This window comes from Camellia sinensis, chromosome 8 (genome assembly GCF_055761805.1).
Source record: "Camellia sinensis isolate YWXY chromosome 8, ASM5576180v1, whole genome shotgun sequence".
In the NCBI taxonomy this organism is placed as follows: Eukaryota; Viridiplantae; Streptophyta; class Magnoliopsida; order Ericales; family Theaceae; genus Camellia; species Camellia sinensis.
In genome coordinates this window covers 35,662,954-35,677,134 of record NC_138968.1, presented here as the reverse complement: position 1 = coordinate 35,677,134, position 14,181 = coordinate 35,662,954, and the positions used below count along the sequence as shown (strand labels likewise).

The 14,181-nt window shown below is 35.7% G+C and overlaps 1 protein-coding gene across 2 annotated transcripts; it reads left to right on the top strand.

Moving 5' to 3' along the window:
• The first annotated feature begins 710 nt into the window (after window positions 1-710).
• Window positions 711-13,787, top strand: LOC114303345 (beta-fructofuranosidase, soluble isoenzyme I). Of its 2 annotated transcripts, XM_082882448.1 has the most exons (7): window positions 711-1,312; window positions 2,577-2,585; window positions 5,175-6,031; window positions 6,214-6,375; window positions 7,804-8,036; window positions 8,332-8,422; window positions 13,326-13,787. In XM_082882448.1, exons 1-7 carry the CDS (start codon window positions 832-834, stop codon window positions 13,524-13,526), a joined length of 2,034 nt encoding a protein of 677 aa, XP_082738574.1. In that variant the 5' UTR covers window positions 711-831; the 3' UTR covers window positions 13,527-13,787. The 2 variants fall into 2 exon arrangements, with proteins under 2 accessions (XP_082738574.1, XP_082738575.1); XM_082882449.1 differs by lacking the exons at window positions 711-1,312; window positions 2,577-2,585 and adding an exon at window positions 2,588-2,636.
• Window positions 13,788-14,181: the final 394 nt, after the last annotated feature.

Genomic DNA, 14,181 nt, shown 5'->3' with positions numbered 1-14,181 from the left:
AATGCAATTACACTTGTTTGGTTGAGTTTTTAAAAAGTATTTTTTATTTATTAATTTTCAAAAAAAATAAAATTTAATCTTGTAACAATATTAACACATGAAAAACACTCATCATTTTCATATGATTTTTTCATAGTAAAAGTAATTTTTGAAAATTAAAGATACCTTTTTAATGTAAAATTTTGTCAAATTAATATTTAAAACTTTAAAAACTCATTGAAAGAGAAATGTATGTATTCTTTTGAGATAATTTTATAAATATGGTTTTGTTTGTAAGTAACTTTTTTTAAAAATAAATAAGAGCTAATTATATGAAGACATTTTAAACTATTAACGAATATCATTTTACTTTCTCATCTATGAAGTCATATGTATTGACCTCCTCAACTTTAAAAATCGTACAAATATATAATTTTTAGAAAGAGATTGAAAAGGTGAAATGATACGTTTTTATAATTGAAAGGATGAAAATATACAAATTCATACATAAAAAAGGTAAAGGGCCATGCTACAGACCCCCACTGGGGTGACCCCCACTGACAACCTCCAGTGAGGTGTCACCCCCTCATTTGCTGGAAAACAAAAAAAAAAAGAAAAAAGAAAAAGCAGTTTTTGACCAATGGGAGAAGACCCCCAGTGACCCCCACTGGGGGTGTTAGGCATTTTTCAAAGGTAAAATATGATACCAGCCAGTCTTTCCTTCATAAGAGAATAGAGATCTACTTATGAAGAATAGAGATCTACCTGCATGCATATCCATATTGGACACATCACCACCATTTTTGACACACTCCAATTCATCACCTCTTTCACTCTCTCACATGTCTACATATGGAATTTTCCCTATATAAGAGGGCATCTACATTTCTTCTACATTCAGCCCCCTCCTTACCAAACCTAACCCAACAAAAAATGGACACCCACACAACCCCTCATGATGTCGAACATGCAACTCCCTACACTCTCCTGCCGGACCACCACGACTCGTCTGTGTCTCCGCCACATCACTGCCGACCCATTAAGGGTTTCATTGGAATCTTCCTCGCCGTGCTGTTTCTGTTATCTTTGATTGTTTTGATTCTGAACCAAGAACCACCAAGCTCAGCAAGCAAAATCAATGACATTGACAACCAAGACCAAGAAAAGTCGCCGGAGATCACAATGCCGCAACCGAGAGGGGTGTCGGAGGGGGTGTCCGAGAAGAGTTTCCGGGCATTCTCCGGCAGCCGTCCGGAGTATCCTTGGACCAATGCTATGTTGGCTTGGCAAAGAACAGCTTACCATTTTCAACCTCAACGAAATTGGATGAACGGTAGGTGCAAGAAAGAAATAAAAATAAAATAAAATTTGATACTTTTTTTTTTTTTTTTTTGGAGCAATCTTATTCAAACAAAAAAAATTAGACTCACTTTTCAAACCCAATAATCAACTAATTAATCACTCTCTTGTGCTATTTCTCTTTCTTTGGTGTATTATTATCTAATTAGTAACCAATTATTTTATTTACATATTATTAAATCTAAAAAATTGAGTCTAAAAAGTTACTTGTATATCATTTTTTTAAAAAAAAAATTTATAAAGAAAATTACGAGGGTAACTGATATATCAATTTGTTCATTATAACTAATTCTAATTGCATTAATTTGAACTTTTGTGTTAATTTAGTCAAATCATTACAATTATAAAGATTTTAGGGATGAAATTTTTTTTGTTCTCAAAAGTGAAAATGTTGTAAAAAAAAAAAAAACTTTTAGTGAAAAAAAAATGAAAATGTCGCTAATAAAAAAAAAATTAGTGCAAAAAAAGTTTGACTTTTTGAAACAAAAATTTTGGGTAATATATCACTAAATATCTAATTTTATTGTTAAAAATGCAATAACTACATTTTTGACAACTAAAATATTTTGTCTTTAAAAAGTGATTTTATCTTTAAATTTTTATTTTTAAAAATTTAATTTGTTATAGTGAATTGATAACACTCCATTAGAAATTAGACTGAAATTGACAAGCGTGATAGTTTAAAAATGATCAAAAGTTGTTGTCCAATTTAAAATGTTGAATTTCTTTTTGAATGAATTATTTTTCTCTTGATTTATATCCAAATTTCTTGATAGATATTATTATGGTGGTGCTACACGCACAAATTGGTATACCAATTAGTGTATAAATATATGCTATGGTATTGCCACTTCAAAACTATAACCTCACCTATTATACAAACTACAAAGATTCAAAATTTCTAAAATTAATTCACATCATCTATTAATATACTAATTGATATACCAATTGATACATATAGCATTATTCATATTATTAACACGATTAAATTGTCATAATATGAAAAATTAAGAGGTGTAATTTAAATACTAGAATTACGAAGAGACCAAATTTAATGCATAAAAAACTCAAGAAAATCACCGTATTTTTTTATGCTTTTTTATATTTTATACTAAGCTCTCATTTCATTTGTGTTTCATGACATGTAATGAGTATTTATTTATTTTTATACTAATTCAAATCTATTTGTTATCTTTCATGGCTGCTTTTTGGGGGGATTTCAATAATTTCTACTGCAGATCCTGATGGTACGTCTTTCCATTTGCTCTTTGATTACTTTGTGTTTCTTTAATTAATGGGTAATCACTTATTAGCCAATCAATCTTTTGTCTAAAATTCCATAACGAAGTCATCAACTACAAATACAATTAGGTACAAAGTTTTATATAATTTTTATACAAACAATTCTATAGACAACAATTATAAATACGAGACCAAATATGATTGGTAATGGAAGAACAACAATTATCAATCCAAAACAACAATTATAAATGTAAAATTTTTAATTCTTGGCTTTTCTTTGTTCGGTATCATAGATTTATTACATTTTGATCCTCCTTTTTTTTTTTGGGTAAAATTTTGAAAATATTACTCACTCCGTTATGTATTTTGAATGACAATAACATAGAAAAAAAGCCAAAATAATTTTATTTTATTTTTTCTACTGAATTACATTACATAGTTGTAACAATTAATATAGATCTGTCAAGTGACCGTTGAGTGTACTCAACAACATTTTTGGTTGGTCACAATCTGCGTAGGTTTGTATAGATTGATAACTTGCATGCATGTGATTGCGTTTAAATCTCCATCTCTCTACCAGTCACCGCAACTGCACAACAGTCTGTTTGACCGTCCGCTAACCACCCTTTACCTACCAAAAACTACCAAATTTCAATGGTGCATTCACGCGACTATTCTCTTCAACTCAACCGCCCCTTTATAGTAAGGCCAAGTTTGGTAAGACTAAATAAGTGTACTTTTTGTCTTTTTAGACTAAAAAGTTGAGGTTGAAAATATGAATGTTTGGGTTAACTTTTTGACTTTTTATGGAAAAGTGTGTAATAAAAAATTGTAAAAATTAGTTTGTAGGAGAAAATTAGAATTGAGAATTGTGCAGCCGTAATTGTTGACTTTGGTGAATAGTAATGACTTTTTAACTTTTTGAGTAACTTTTTGACTTTTTGGCTTTTTTTAAACTACCCAAACTTGACCTAAGTACAGAGTCAAACACAAATATTTTAGAAGGAATCCAGTCCAAAATCTCAGCCAATTGCTTCATTATGGGTCTTATTTTGATAATTTAAATTATTTATTTTATTAAGTATTTTTTTATTTTTATTTAAAAAAAAGTTAAATTAATTTAATAATTGTAACTTGTTCAATTTATTATTTTTGTTATTAAAAAAATATATAGTTTATTTTTTAAAAATACAATTATCGTCTATTATTTTAATAAAAAACACGGTAAATTAAATAAATTATAATTATCGGATTGACCTAATTTTTTTTGTGAATGAAATACACAAAATTTCTAGTGAAATAAACTGTTTGGATCACCAAAATGGGGCCCATGGTAGGCCTCGTTGGCCGAAACAACCCCCTTTCAGTCCAGATTTTGGACGGGAGGAAATCCTCCTCCAATATTTTATAATGAGTGGAGTCCACATGATATGAAATTCACATGTGAAATTTAAGTGATTATTGGTTATTTTGGGAGCACGACCTGGTGCTCTTTAGTATTATGATTAGTAGATAATGTGGGGTAGGAATATGAGAGGCATGGTAAATGATGATTGATTGAGGAATATGTACACGTGGTGCTCCGGGAGTACCTAATAATTTTCTATGAAATCCACCTTTTTCAAGGTTATGTGTCACACTAAATTTATGTGTTTTTAGTATTGCTAATAGGAGTGGACGTCGGTCCATTGACTCGCCTGGCCTGCTCAGTCCAGCCCTATTTTTCTAGAGCTTAGGAAGATTGTTTTAGCCTATAGGGTTGATCTAAGCCAATATTTTCAACCCGAAATATTAAAGGGTTGGGTTTGGAATTTATACTTTCAACCCAATCTGGCCTGGCTCGGCCCACTATTAAATAAATAAATTATTTATTTATTTATAATACATTAAAATATATATATTTTTTGTTAGGATCTAAATTTTATCTTTATTAATTTTATTAAAACTAGTAGGGAAAGCTAGCCACTTGGTTAAGTTACTCTCTAACTAACCACTTGTCCATTAATACCCGGCTCAAATTTTAACAAAACTAGCCACGTGGTTAAGGTACTCTCTAACTAATCACTTGTCCATTAACAGTAACTTGCTCCTCTCAAAATAAAATTTTCTTTTGGATACATCAAATGTATATCTTGTGAATGAGAAATTTCAGTTATGGCAATATTTGAATTCTTAATTTTTTAATATGTAAAATTCTGACCCATTAAATTAGTTGTAATTGATTAAAAGTCAAATATATACTTATATACATCTACATATGTGTGTGATGTGTTATTTTCTAGCTTAGAGTGAGAGAGCTTGACATGAACTACAGTTATGCTATACCCACAAAAAAGAATTTCATAAAATGCAATCCAAATGTAATATATAGTGTTTGCATTTTTTTTTTTTTGGATAAACTTTATTTTTTCCTACAAATCTGAGCAACGTAGGGTTAAATCTCAGTGGATCGTGACAGCAAGGTCACTCTGCCACTTACAATACCACTCGGCCACTCTGCCATTTTATTGTACTTTTTCTGCATTATGTGTCCAGTATTTTCTATGGCGCCGTATTCTTTTTCCATGTACTAAGGACAATTTGCATGTTTGTAGGTCCATTATACCACATGGGATGGTACCACCTATTCTACCAATACAACCCGCATTCAGCGGTCTGGGGTAACATCACATGGGGCCATACGGTATCAAGGGATCTGATCCATTGGCTTTACCTTCCCATCGCCATGAAGCCCGATAGCTGGTTTGATTGGTACGGTGTTTGGACCGGGTCCGCCACACTCTTACCCGATGGCCAAATCATGATGCTTTACACTGGGTACACTGATAATTATGTGCAGGTGCAAAACCTTGCATACCCCGCCAACTTATCTGATCCCCTCCTCTTAGATTGGGTCAAGTATGCGGGTAACCCGGTCATGGCCCCCCCAACCGGCATTGCTCCTGAAAATTTTAGGGACCCCACCACGGCGTGGCACGCTCGGGATGACAAATGGCGGGTTACTATTGGTTCAAAGATTAATACAATCGGTTTTAACCTCGTTTACCAAACCACTAACTTCACTACCTACGAGCTTTTAGACGGGGTTATGCATGCGGTTCCGGGTACGGGTATGTGGGAGTGTGTGGACTTCTACCCGGTTTCAACAACCGAAATGAATGGGTTGGACACGTCATTTAGTGGGCCGGGTATTAAGCATGTGCTGAAGGCAAGCTTGGATGATGAGAAAAAGGATTTTTATGCACTTGGGACATATGATCCAAGTAATGACACATGGACACCCGACAACCCCGAACTGGATGTGGGTATTGGGTTACGGGTCGATTATGGAAAGTATTATGCATCAAAGACATTTTATGACCAACACAAGCAAAGGAGGGTGTTGTACGGATGGATTGGAGAAACTGATAGCGAAATTGATGACATCAGAAAGAATTGGGCATGTGTTCAGGTATCACTCATGACCTATTATCCTTAAAAAAAAACATCTCATTTGATTTCATAAGCAAATTTCTTACAAATTAGTACAAAACAAAAGTAAATACTATTTAAGAGTTCTTTGACGTTCATGCTAAAGCTCATGAATAGAGCATATGTATATAAGATTGTTTAATTTGATGTTGTGTTCAACAGAGCATTCCAAGGACTGTAGTGTTTGACCAGAAGACTAGAAGCAATATACTCCAATGGCCTGTAGAGGAAGTGGAGACATTGAGATTGAACAGTACTGAGTTCCAGGGGGTCGAGCTTGAACCCGGTTCGGTCGTGCCACTCAACATAAGCTCGGCTACACAGGTCCGTGTTACACATATTTTGAGAATCGCTATATATCGCCAGTTTAGTAAAATAGCAAATGGGTTCTACACAAATTTTCTAAAGATAAGGGCCGCGTAACATAAATTTTTCCTCAGTGGCACAGAAGTCTATCTACTTTATGAAACTAGTTGGTCCTATATAAAAAATATTAGAAATCTCAAAATTTTTATTAAAAGTTCTATTAAATATCTCACATAGATTTAGGTTTCACCACACCTAAATCCGTGTGAGACATTTAATAAAAATTTTAATAAAAATTTTAAAATATCTAATAATACTCGGTCCTATGTACACACGGAACTTTTATTGCATCAATACACATAAGTAAAATAAAGATGTGCAAAATAACAACTTTCATATTTTTTAGGGGTAAACTATTAATTAGTTCCTCCAACTTTTGTATAGTTTTCAATGTAACTCTCAATTTTTTAATTCTTCTATTTAGGGCTTTCAACTTTTCTCTAAATTTAATGTGACCCTTAAAATTTTAATTTTCTTTTTAACCCCCTCAAAATTTAATAATTAAGTCAATATGGTCTTGTCCATTAAAGAAAAACTACAGTGTACTTCCTAATTTATTTAGTTTTAAGATTAAACTAAGAAATGGCAACTTAAATGTGAGGAGGAAAAAATGTAAGGGGAAAAGTACTCAGTTCAAGTGAAATTATTTACCTTTTTTTTAGAACAAAACAATAATTTTTCCTAATTGAGTAAATAAATTTTCATGAAACTGTTTGCAATTTTTTCCCTCCATATTTGGTTCTCACTTATTAATAATTCTCTTAATGAAAATCCTAAAATTATGAAGCATGTAACATAAAATGATATTTTTTCCACACTTTAAAATTGGTTGGATCACATTGACTTATATATGAAAGTTGGAGTTAAAAAAAGATAAAGAAAGTCAGAGGACTTATATATATGAAGTAATTAAGAGTTTGAGATTTATACTAGAAAGTTTGAAAGTCACATCGATAACTAAAATAGAGTTGGATGACTTAAATAGAAAAATTAAAATTTTGAGTGTCACATTGAAAACTAGTTAAAATTAGAAAGGCTAATTGATAGTTTATCCTTTTATTTATTTATTTAATATATAAACTTGTCCAATTGTTGCGGTACTCAAATCAAATGTTAATAATAGGAGTCATGTTTCTTTGTCATGATTTTTCCGCGATAATTTTACTACACTATTTATTATAACAAGATATGTTAGCAAAGTAAATAATTCAACAGTTTGCGTTAAAACTGAAGTAAAATGACATTAAAACCAAATACTCTAAAACAAAGCATTGTTGTTTCAACTTTAAACGTAAGTCGTAACAAAACTATTACAAAGAGATCTATTACAGAAAATAATCCTAACAATAGTCGGCTTACATAGCTTTTGCTTGGCAATGGTGACAGTTAGACATAACTGCCACATTTGAACTAGATGAAGGAGCATTGGAGGCAACAATTGAAGCAGATGTTGGGTACAATTGCAGTACTACTGGTGCTGTTGTGAGAGGCACTCTGGGGCCATTTGGGCTTCTGGTTATTGCAGATGATTCACTCTCAGAGTTCACACCTGTCTATTTCTACATTTCTAAGGGCATTGATGGCACTTACAGTACATTTATCTGTTCTGATGAAATGAGGTTTGCTTCTTCTGATTGCCTAAAATGCTGTTATTTATTTATTTATTTATTTTATTTTTTTCAAAATATTCGCATGATGGCAGAAATTGGATAGCTAATGTTTTTGTAACAAATTTTTTGCTTTTTTAAGATGAAACATTTCATTAACATTCGTAATTCATAAAATTTCTCATTCTTAGACTGTTACAATTATTATTATTGAAAAATTATATGACTTAGAATATTATTAAATGATTTGGATTAAGCTAACAAGAGAAATATTTAATTAATCAGAGTTTATGTTATTTTTGTGCAGGTCATCCAAGGCTTATTATGATCTCGATGAAAAGGTTTATGGGGGCATGGTCCCTGTGCTGGAGGGAGAAAAATTAACTATGAGAATATTGGTATGTGAGAATAATATATCATTGTTTCCCTTTGCTTCAAAATTATTTTTATTTATTTGTATCCCATTAATTTATTATCTGTTAATTTGGGTAAAATGGAGTACTATCAAGAGAATATCTCAGGCTAAAATCTGGAGGTAAGTTTAAGTTTTATTCAAGAGGTTTTAAATTCGAGTATAGATGTCGTATTTTACCTGATATGTAAAGAAAATGGATAGTCGTATTATATACCCTGAGTTTGCGCTTTAGAGGTGAGTCCAAAGGATTCTTTGCCTAGTATGGTTCTCGATTAAAAAAGAAATAAAAATCAAAACTTGTATGTCTTTATATTGTATGGATTGGCTATAGTATGGGTATTGAGTCTATGGTTTATATACCTTTGGGCCCTATTTGTTTACTAGATATAAAGGTTGGATATGAGTGTGGAACCGAATATAATATGAGATGGGTCTCACATGTTTTTTTATCTCCCTATATCCTGTGTTTGGTTGTTTCGGAAATAGGGAGTCTGGATAATATATGATGCAAAATGGGATATGCAATATCACCCCATGGTATTGTATATCCCTCACCGTCGAATATAGCTCATTTTTTATCCAAAGGTAAAAAATAATTACCTTATATCCTATATTAATTAAATATAGTATAAGTGTCTCCACAGTATATATAGTCCATCTCATATCTTATAACATATTACAGCAATGCTTCCGACCCCCAGTGGCACCCCCAGTGACGTGTCAGCTTCTCATTGGCTGGAAAAAAAAAAAAAAATTAGGCCAATCACAGCCGACTCCCAGCACCCCCACTGGGGGTCCGAAGCATTTTCCAACATATTATATCTCATCATTATCCTCAAGTATTGCATATTCTCCTTATACTCTTATATTCAATCCGGACAATTAAACGGGCCTAAGACTTAACTAAAAAAACTAATAGATTAGTTAAAAATAAGCCAACAAAAAAAGAATGTTAAAAAAAGTTAGTCCATTTTGTATATTTTTAATCTTTTGACTTTTTAAATAATGTTTTAGAGTTGTTAAAGTAGTTTTTTTTTTGGAGCTTTTTTGATAAATCCATTTTCTAAGAGTTTTATTCCATCCAACCCATATTCTTTTTGACTATTCCATTAGGTCCAATTTGAGATAAGAAGACCAAAATACCCTTTTTATCTGCTTATATTCCATTTAGTTCACATTATTTTCTTATGTTTCAATAAGTCCTGTGGGTGACATAATTACCAAAATACCCTTAATGTGAATGTTTACACCGTCAATGTAAATGTTTATATCGTCAATGTGTAGGGGCTCGGCTCATGTCGATCCTCGTGGGTGCCCGAAAAAATTCGAGTCGGGCCGGGCCGGCCCACAAGCCAAAAAAATAGGCCCGACCCGGCCCATTGATAATATGAATATTCACATTGACAAATTAACATTCACATTGATAGGAGTGTAAAATTGGCCTGCGGCCCGTGGGTGGCCCGAAACCAGCCCGTCGTCCGGGGCGGGCCCGTTCACAATATGAATATTCACATTGACATATTAACATTGACAAGAGTGTACAATTGGCCCATGACCCGTGGGCAGCCCGAAGCCCGGGCCCGGGTCGGGCCGGACCCGGCCCGACCCGTTGACAATGTGAATATTCACATTGACATGTTAACATTCACATTGATAGAAGTGTAAAATTAGCCCGCGGCCTGTGGCCGGCCCAAAACCCGCCCGCGGCTCGTAGGCTGCCTTGGGCGGGCCCGGCCCGACCCATTGATAATGTAAATATTCACATTGGCATGTTAACATTCACATTGATAAGAGTATAAAATTAGCCCGCGCCCCGTGGCTGCCCGAAACTAGGCCACGACCCGGGGCGGGCCCGGCCCGGCCCGGCCTGTTGACAACGTGAATATTCACATTGACATGTTAACATTCACATTGATAAGAGTGTAAAATTGACTCGCGTCCTATGGGCGGCCCGGGGCTAGCCCGGTCTGGCCCGTTGACAATGTGAATATTCACATTGATAGGAGTGTAAAATTGGCCCGTGGCCCGTGGGCAGCCCGAAGCCTGCCCGCTGCCCAGGGCAGGCCCGGCCTGGCTCGTTGACAATGTGAATATTCACATTGACATATTAACATTAACATTGATAAGAGTGTAAAATTAGCCCGTGACACGTGGGCAGCCCGAAGCCTGACCCCGGGCCGACGCGGGCCCGGCCCGTTGACAACGTGAATATTCACATTGACATGTTAACATTCACATTGACAAGAGTGTAACATTAGCCCGTGCCCCGTGGCTACCCGAAACACGCCTACGGCCCGTGGGCGGCCCGAGGCGGGCCCGGCCCGGCCTGTTGACAATGTGAATATTCACATTGACATGTTAACATTCACATTGATAAGAGTGTAAAATTGACTCGCGTCCCATGGGCGGCCCGAAGCCCGTGGGTGGCCCGGGTTTGAGTCCCGGCCTACCCCGGGCCGCGGGCGAGCTTCGGGCAGCGGACAAGTTTTACACTCCTATTAATGTTAATGTTAACATGTCAATGTAAATATTCACATTGTCACGAGTCGGGCCAAGCCCGCCTCGGGTTGCGATCGGGCTTCGGGCTGCCCACGGGCTGCGGGCCAATTTTACACTCCTATCAATGTGAATGTTAGCATATCAATGTGAATATTCACATTGCCAACGGACCGGGCCCGCCCCGGCCCGAGGTCGGGCTTCGGGCTGCCCACGGGTCACGGGCCAATTGTACACTCTTATCAATGTGAATGTTAACATGTCAATGTGAATATTCACATTGTCAACAGGCCGGGCCGGGCCCGCCTCGGGCCGCCCACGGGCCGTGGACTGGTTTCGGGCAGCCACGGGGCGCGGGCTAATTTTACACTCCTATCAATGTGCATGTTAACATGTCAATGTGAATATTCACATTGTCATGGGTCGGGCCAAACCCGCCTCGAACTGCGGTCGGGCTTCGGGCCGCACACGGGCTGCGGGCCAATTTTACACTCTTATCAATGTGAATGTTAACATGTCAATGTGAATATTCACATTGTCAACGGGCTGAGTCGGGCCCGCCTCGGGCCGCGGGCGGGCTTTTGGCCATCCATGGGCCGCGGGCCAATTTTATACTCTTATCAATGTGAATGTTAACATGTCAATGTGAATATTCACATTGTCAACGGGCTCGCCCCGGGCCGCCCATGGGCCGCGGGCGGGTTTCGCGCCGCCACGGGACGGGGGCCAATTTTACACTCCTATTAATGTGAATGTTAACATGTCAATGTAAATATTCACATTGTCAACGGGCCGGGCCGGGCCGAGTCGGGCCCGCCCTGGGCTGCTATCTAGTTTTATACTCTTATCAATGTGAATGTTAACATGTCAATGTGAACATTCACATTGTCAACAGGCCGGGCCGGGCCCGTTCACGGGCCGTGGGTGGGTTTCAGGCAACTACGAGGCGCGGACTAATTTTACACTCCTATCAATGTGAATGTTAACATGTCAATGTGAATATTCACATTGTCAACAGGCCGGGCCGGGCCCACCCCGGGCTGCGGGCGGGCTTTTGGCCACCCATGGGCCGCGACCCAATTTTATACTCTTATCAATGTAAATGTTAACATGTTAATGTGAATATTCACATTGTCAACGGGCCGGACCGGGCCCGCCCCGGGCCGCCCATGGGCCGCGGGGGGGTTTCGCTCTGCCACGGGACGAAGGCCAATTTTACACTCCTATTAATGTGAATTTTAACATGTCAATGTGAATATTCACATTGTCAACGGGCCGGGCCTGCCCTGGCTAGCGGGCGGGTTTCGGGCCGCCCACGGGCCAATTTACATTCCTACAAATATGAATTTTAAAATATGAATGTTCACATCATTAAATTGCTAATCGTAGAAAAAATATTTATAAGGGTATCAAAATTAAATATAAGGGCATAAGTGTCCAAGAAAATAGTGTAAATTAAGAAAATGGACTTTATGGAATAAAACTATACATACATGGGACTAAATGGGTTAAAAAATTCCTTCATGGACTTCTTGGGTTAAAACACTTCTAAATTGGACTTATCAATAAAAAACCCTTTTTTTTTTTGGGGTTAAATTTTATAAATTGGGTATGCCCAGATGACTCTAAGTCGTTGTTTTTAGCAAAATGAAAATTTTAACTAATAAACTGAGTTTTAAAAAGTTGTCACAGGAAAATTCTAGATTAATTTAGCTAATGTCGAAGAAAATGGATACGAAGAATATTCATATTTCTATGAATTTTGGGTAAAATACAAATATTTTTTGAGATTTACTTAAAATACGAATTGTCTTCTGTGGTTCTAGAAATTACATCACGTCCCTTAAAGTTTATAATTTCATAACAAATGACTCATTTTATTAATAAAATATCAACTCAATTAACAATTTTAATGATATTAGAAATTTATTTTAAGTAATAATTCAGAAAAAAATATCATTGAATAGAAAAGCAGTTAGTTTTTTATTTTTCAGTTAATTCTGTTAAATAAATTTTTTTGATAATGGGGTATTTGTAATTTCCAAATCACATGAGACAATTCGTATTTTTAAACAAATCTCAAGAAATGTATTTATCATTTGTTCTTAATTTTTTAGGACAAAATAGTGTTTAAGACGTACCAAGTAGCATTTCATGATTTATGCAGATTTACATGCTAAAGTTGAACTACTGAATATGTTTTCCAGCTAAATGTCCAAGTATATGTCGAAAAGACATTCAATATCATTAATCAATTGTGAAGTATCTGACACAATTATTTCATAAATTTGAACTTGTAGAACTTATTTTCTAATGAATTTTCTTCCAAACAAATGCATTCCATTTTTTGGCTCAATTCATGAAACTATGGTTTAAAAAACACAATTCAGGTTGATCATTCGGTTGTTGAGAGTTTTGCACAAGGAGGGAGAACAGTCATCTCATCGCGGGTTTATCCAACGACTGCAATCTATGGAGCAGCGCGATTATTCTTGTTTAACAATGCCACCGGAGTCAACGTGACAGCATCACTCAAGGTATGGCGTTTGGATTCAGCTTATATTCACGATTTCCCTTTTGATCAGATGTAGTGTACTTCTAGTCAATCCATCTGACTATGTTAAGTTTCCCACTTCCTTGTTTGGTTGCCTGGAAAATTTGCACCAACCAAACGTTGTAATGTATTACCTCATATTTTTTTTTGGAGGACTGCTGGTCCATTATAATGTATTATCTCGTATCTTTTTGGGAGAACTACTAGTCCATTTTTTTGGCATGTGCCAACTGCAATATCTATTGTACTAAACAATAAATTTCGATACATTGGGAATTTCAATTTCAGTTAATTCAATGGGTAATGTTACGGACACCAAATTTTCTACTAAACAAATGACCAAATGTCTCACATGGGTGTGGGGTCCGCAATTTTGTGGGCCCCACACCCACGTGAGACATTTGGTCATTTATTTGGTAGAAAATTTAGGACCTCTAACATTTTCCTAATTCAATTCATTTGTTGTCTTGATGACTTTGTAATTCATTACATTAACCTTGGTCATATAATGTGGATTATTAACATGGATTTGTTCATATTCATTAAAATGATCATCTAAATTTTAGATGGTAAGTCGGATCACATTGTGCAGTAAGTGTCAAATGTGTTAACAGAAATAAACAGAAAATTGAAATTGCTACAAAATTAAAATTTCAGGATTTTAATTGAAAAAATTTAAAAAAAAATTTGTT

Excerpts from the sequence above, each read along its gene's own strand:
- LOC114303345 (XM_082882448.1), top strand. The coding sequence starts at position 832 with ATGGAATTTTCCCTATATAAGAGGGCATCTACATTTCTTCTACATTCA. Across the intron at positions 8,037-8,331 it reads ATCTGTTCTGATGAAATGAG|GTCATCCAAGGCTTATTATG; the intron begins GTTTGCTTCTTC and ends ATTTTTGTGCAG. Across the intron at positions 8,423-13,325 it reads AATTAACTATGAGAATATTG|GTTGATCATTCGGTTGTTGA; the intron begins GTATGTGAGAAT and ends AACACAATTCAG.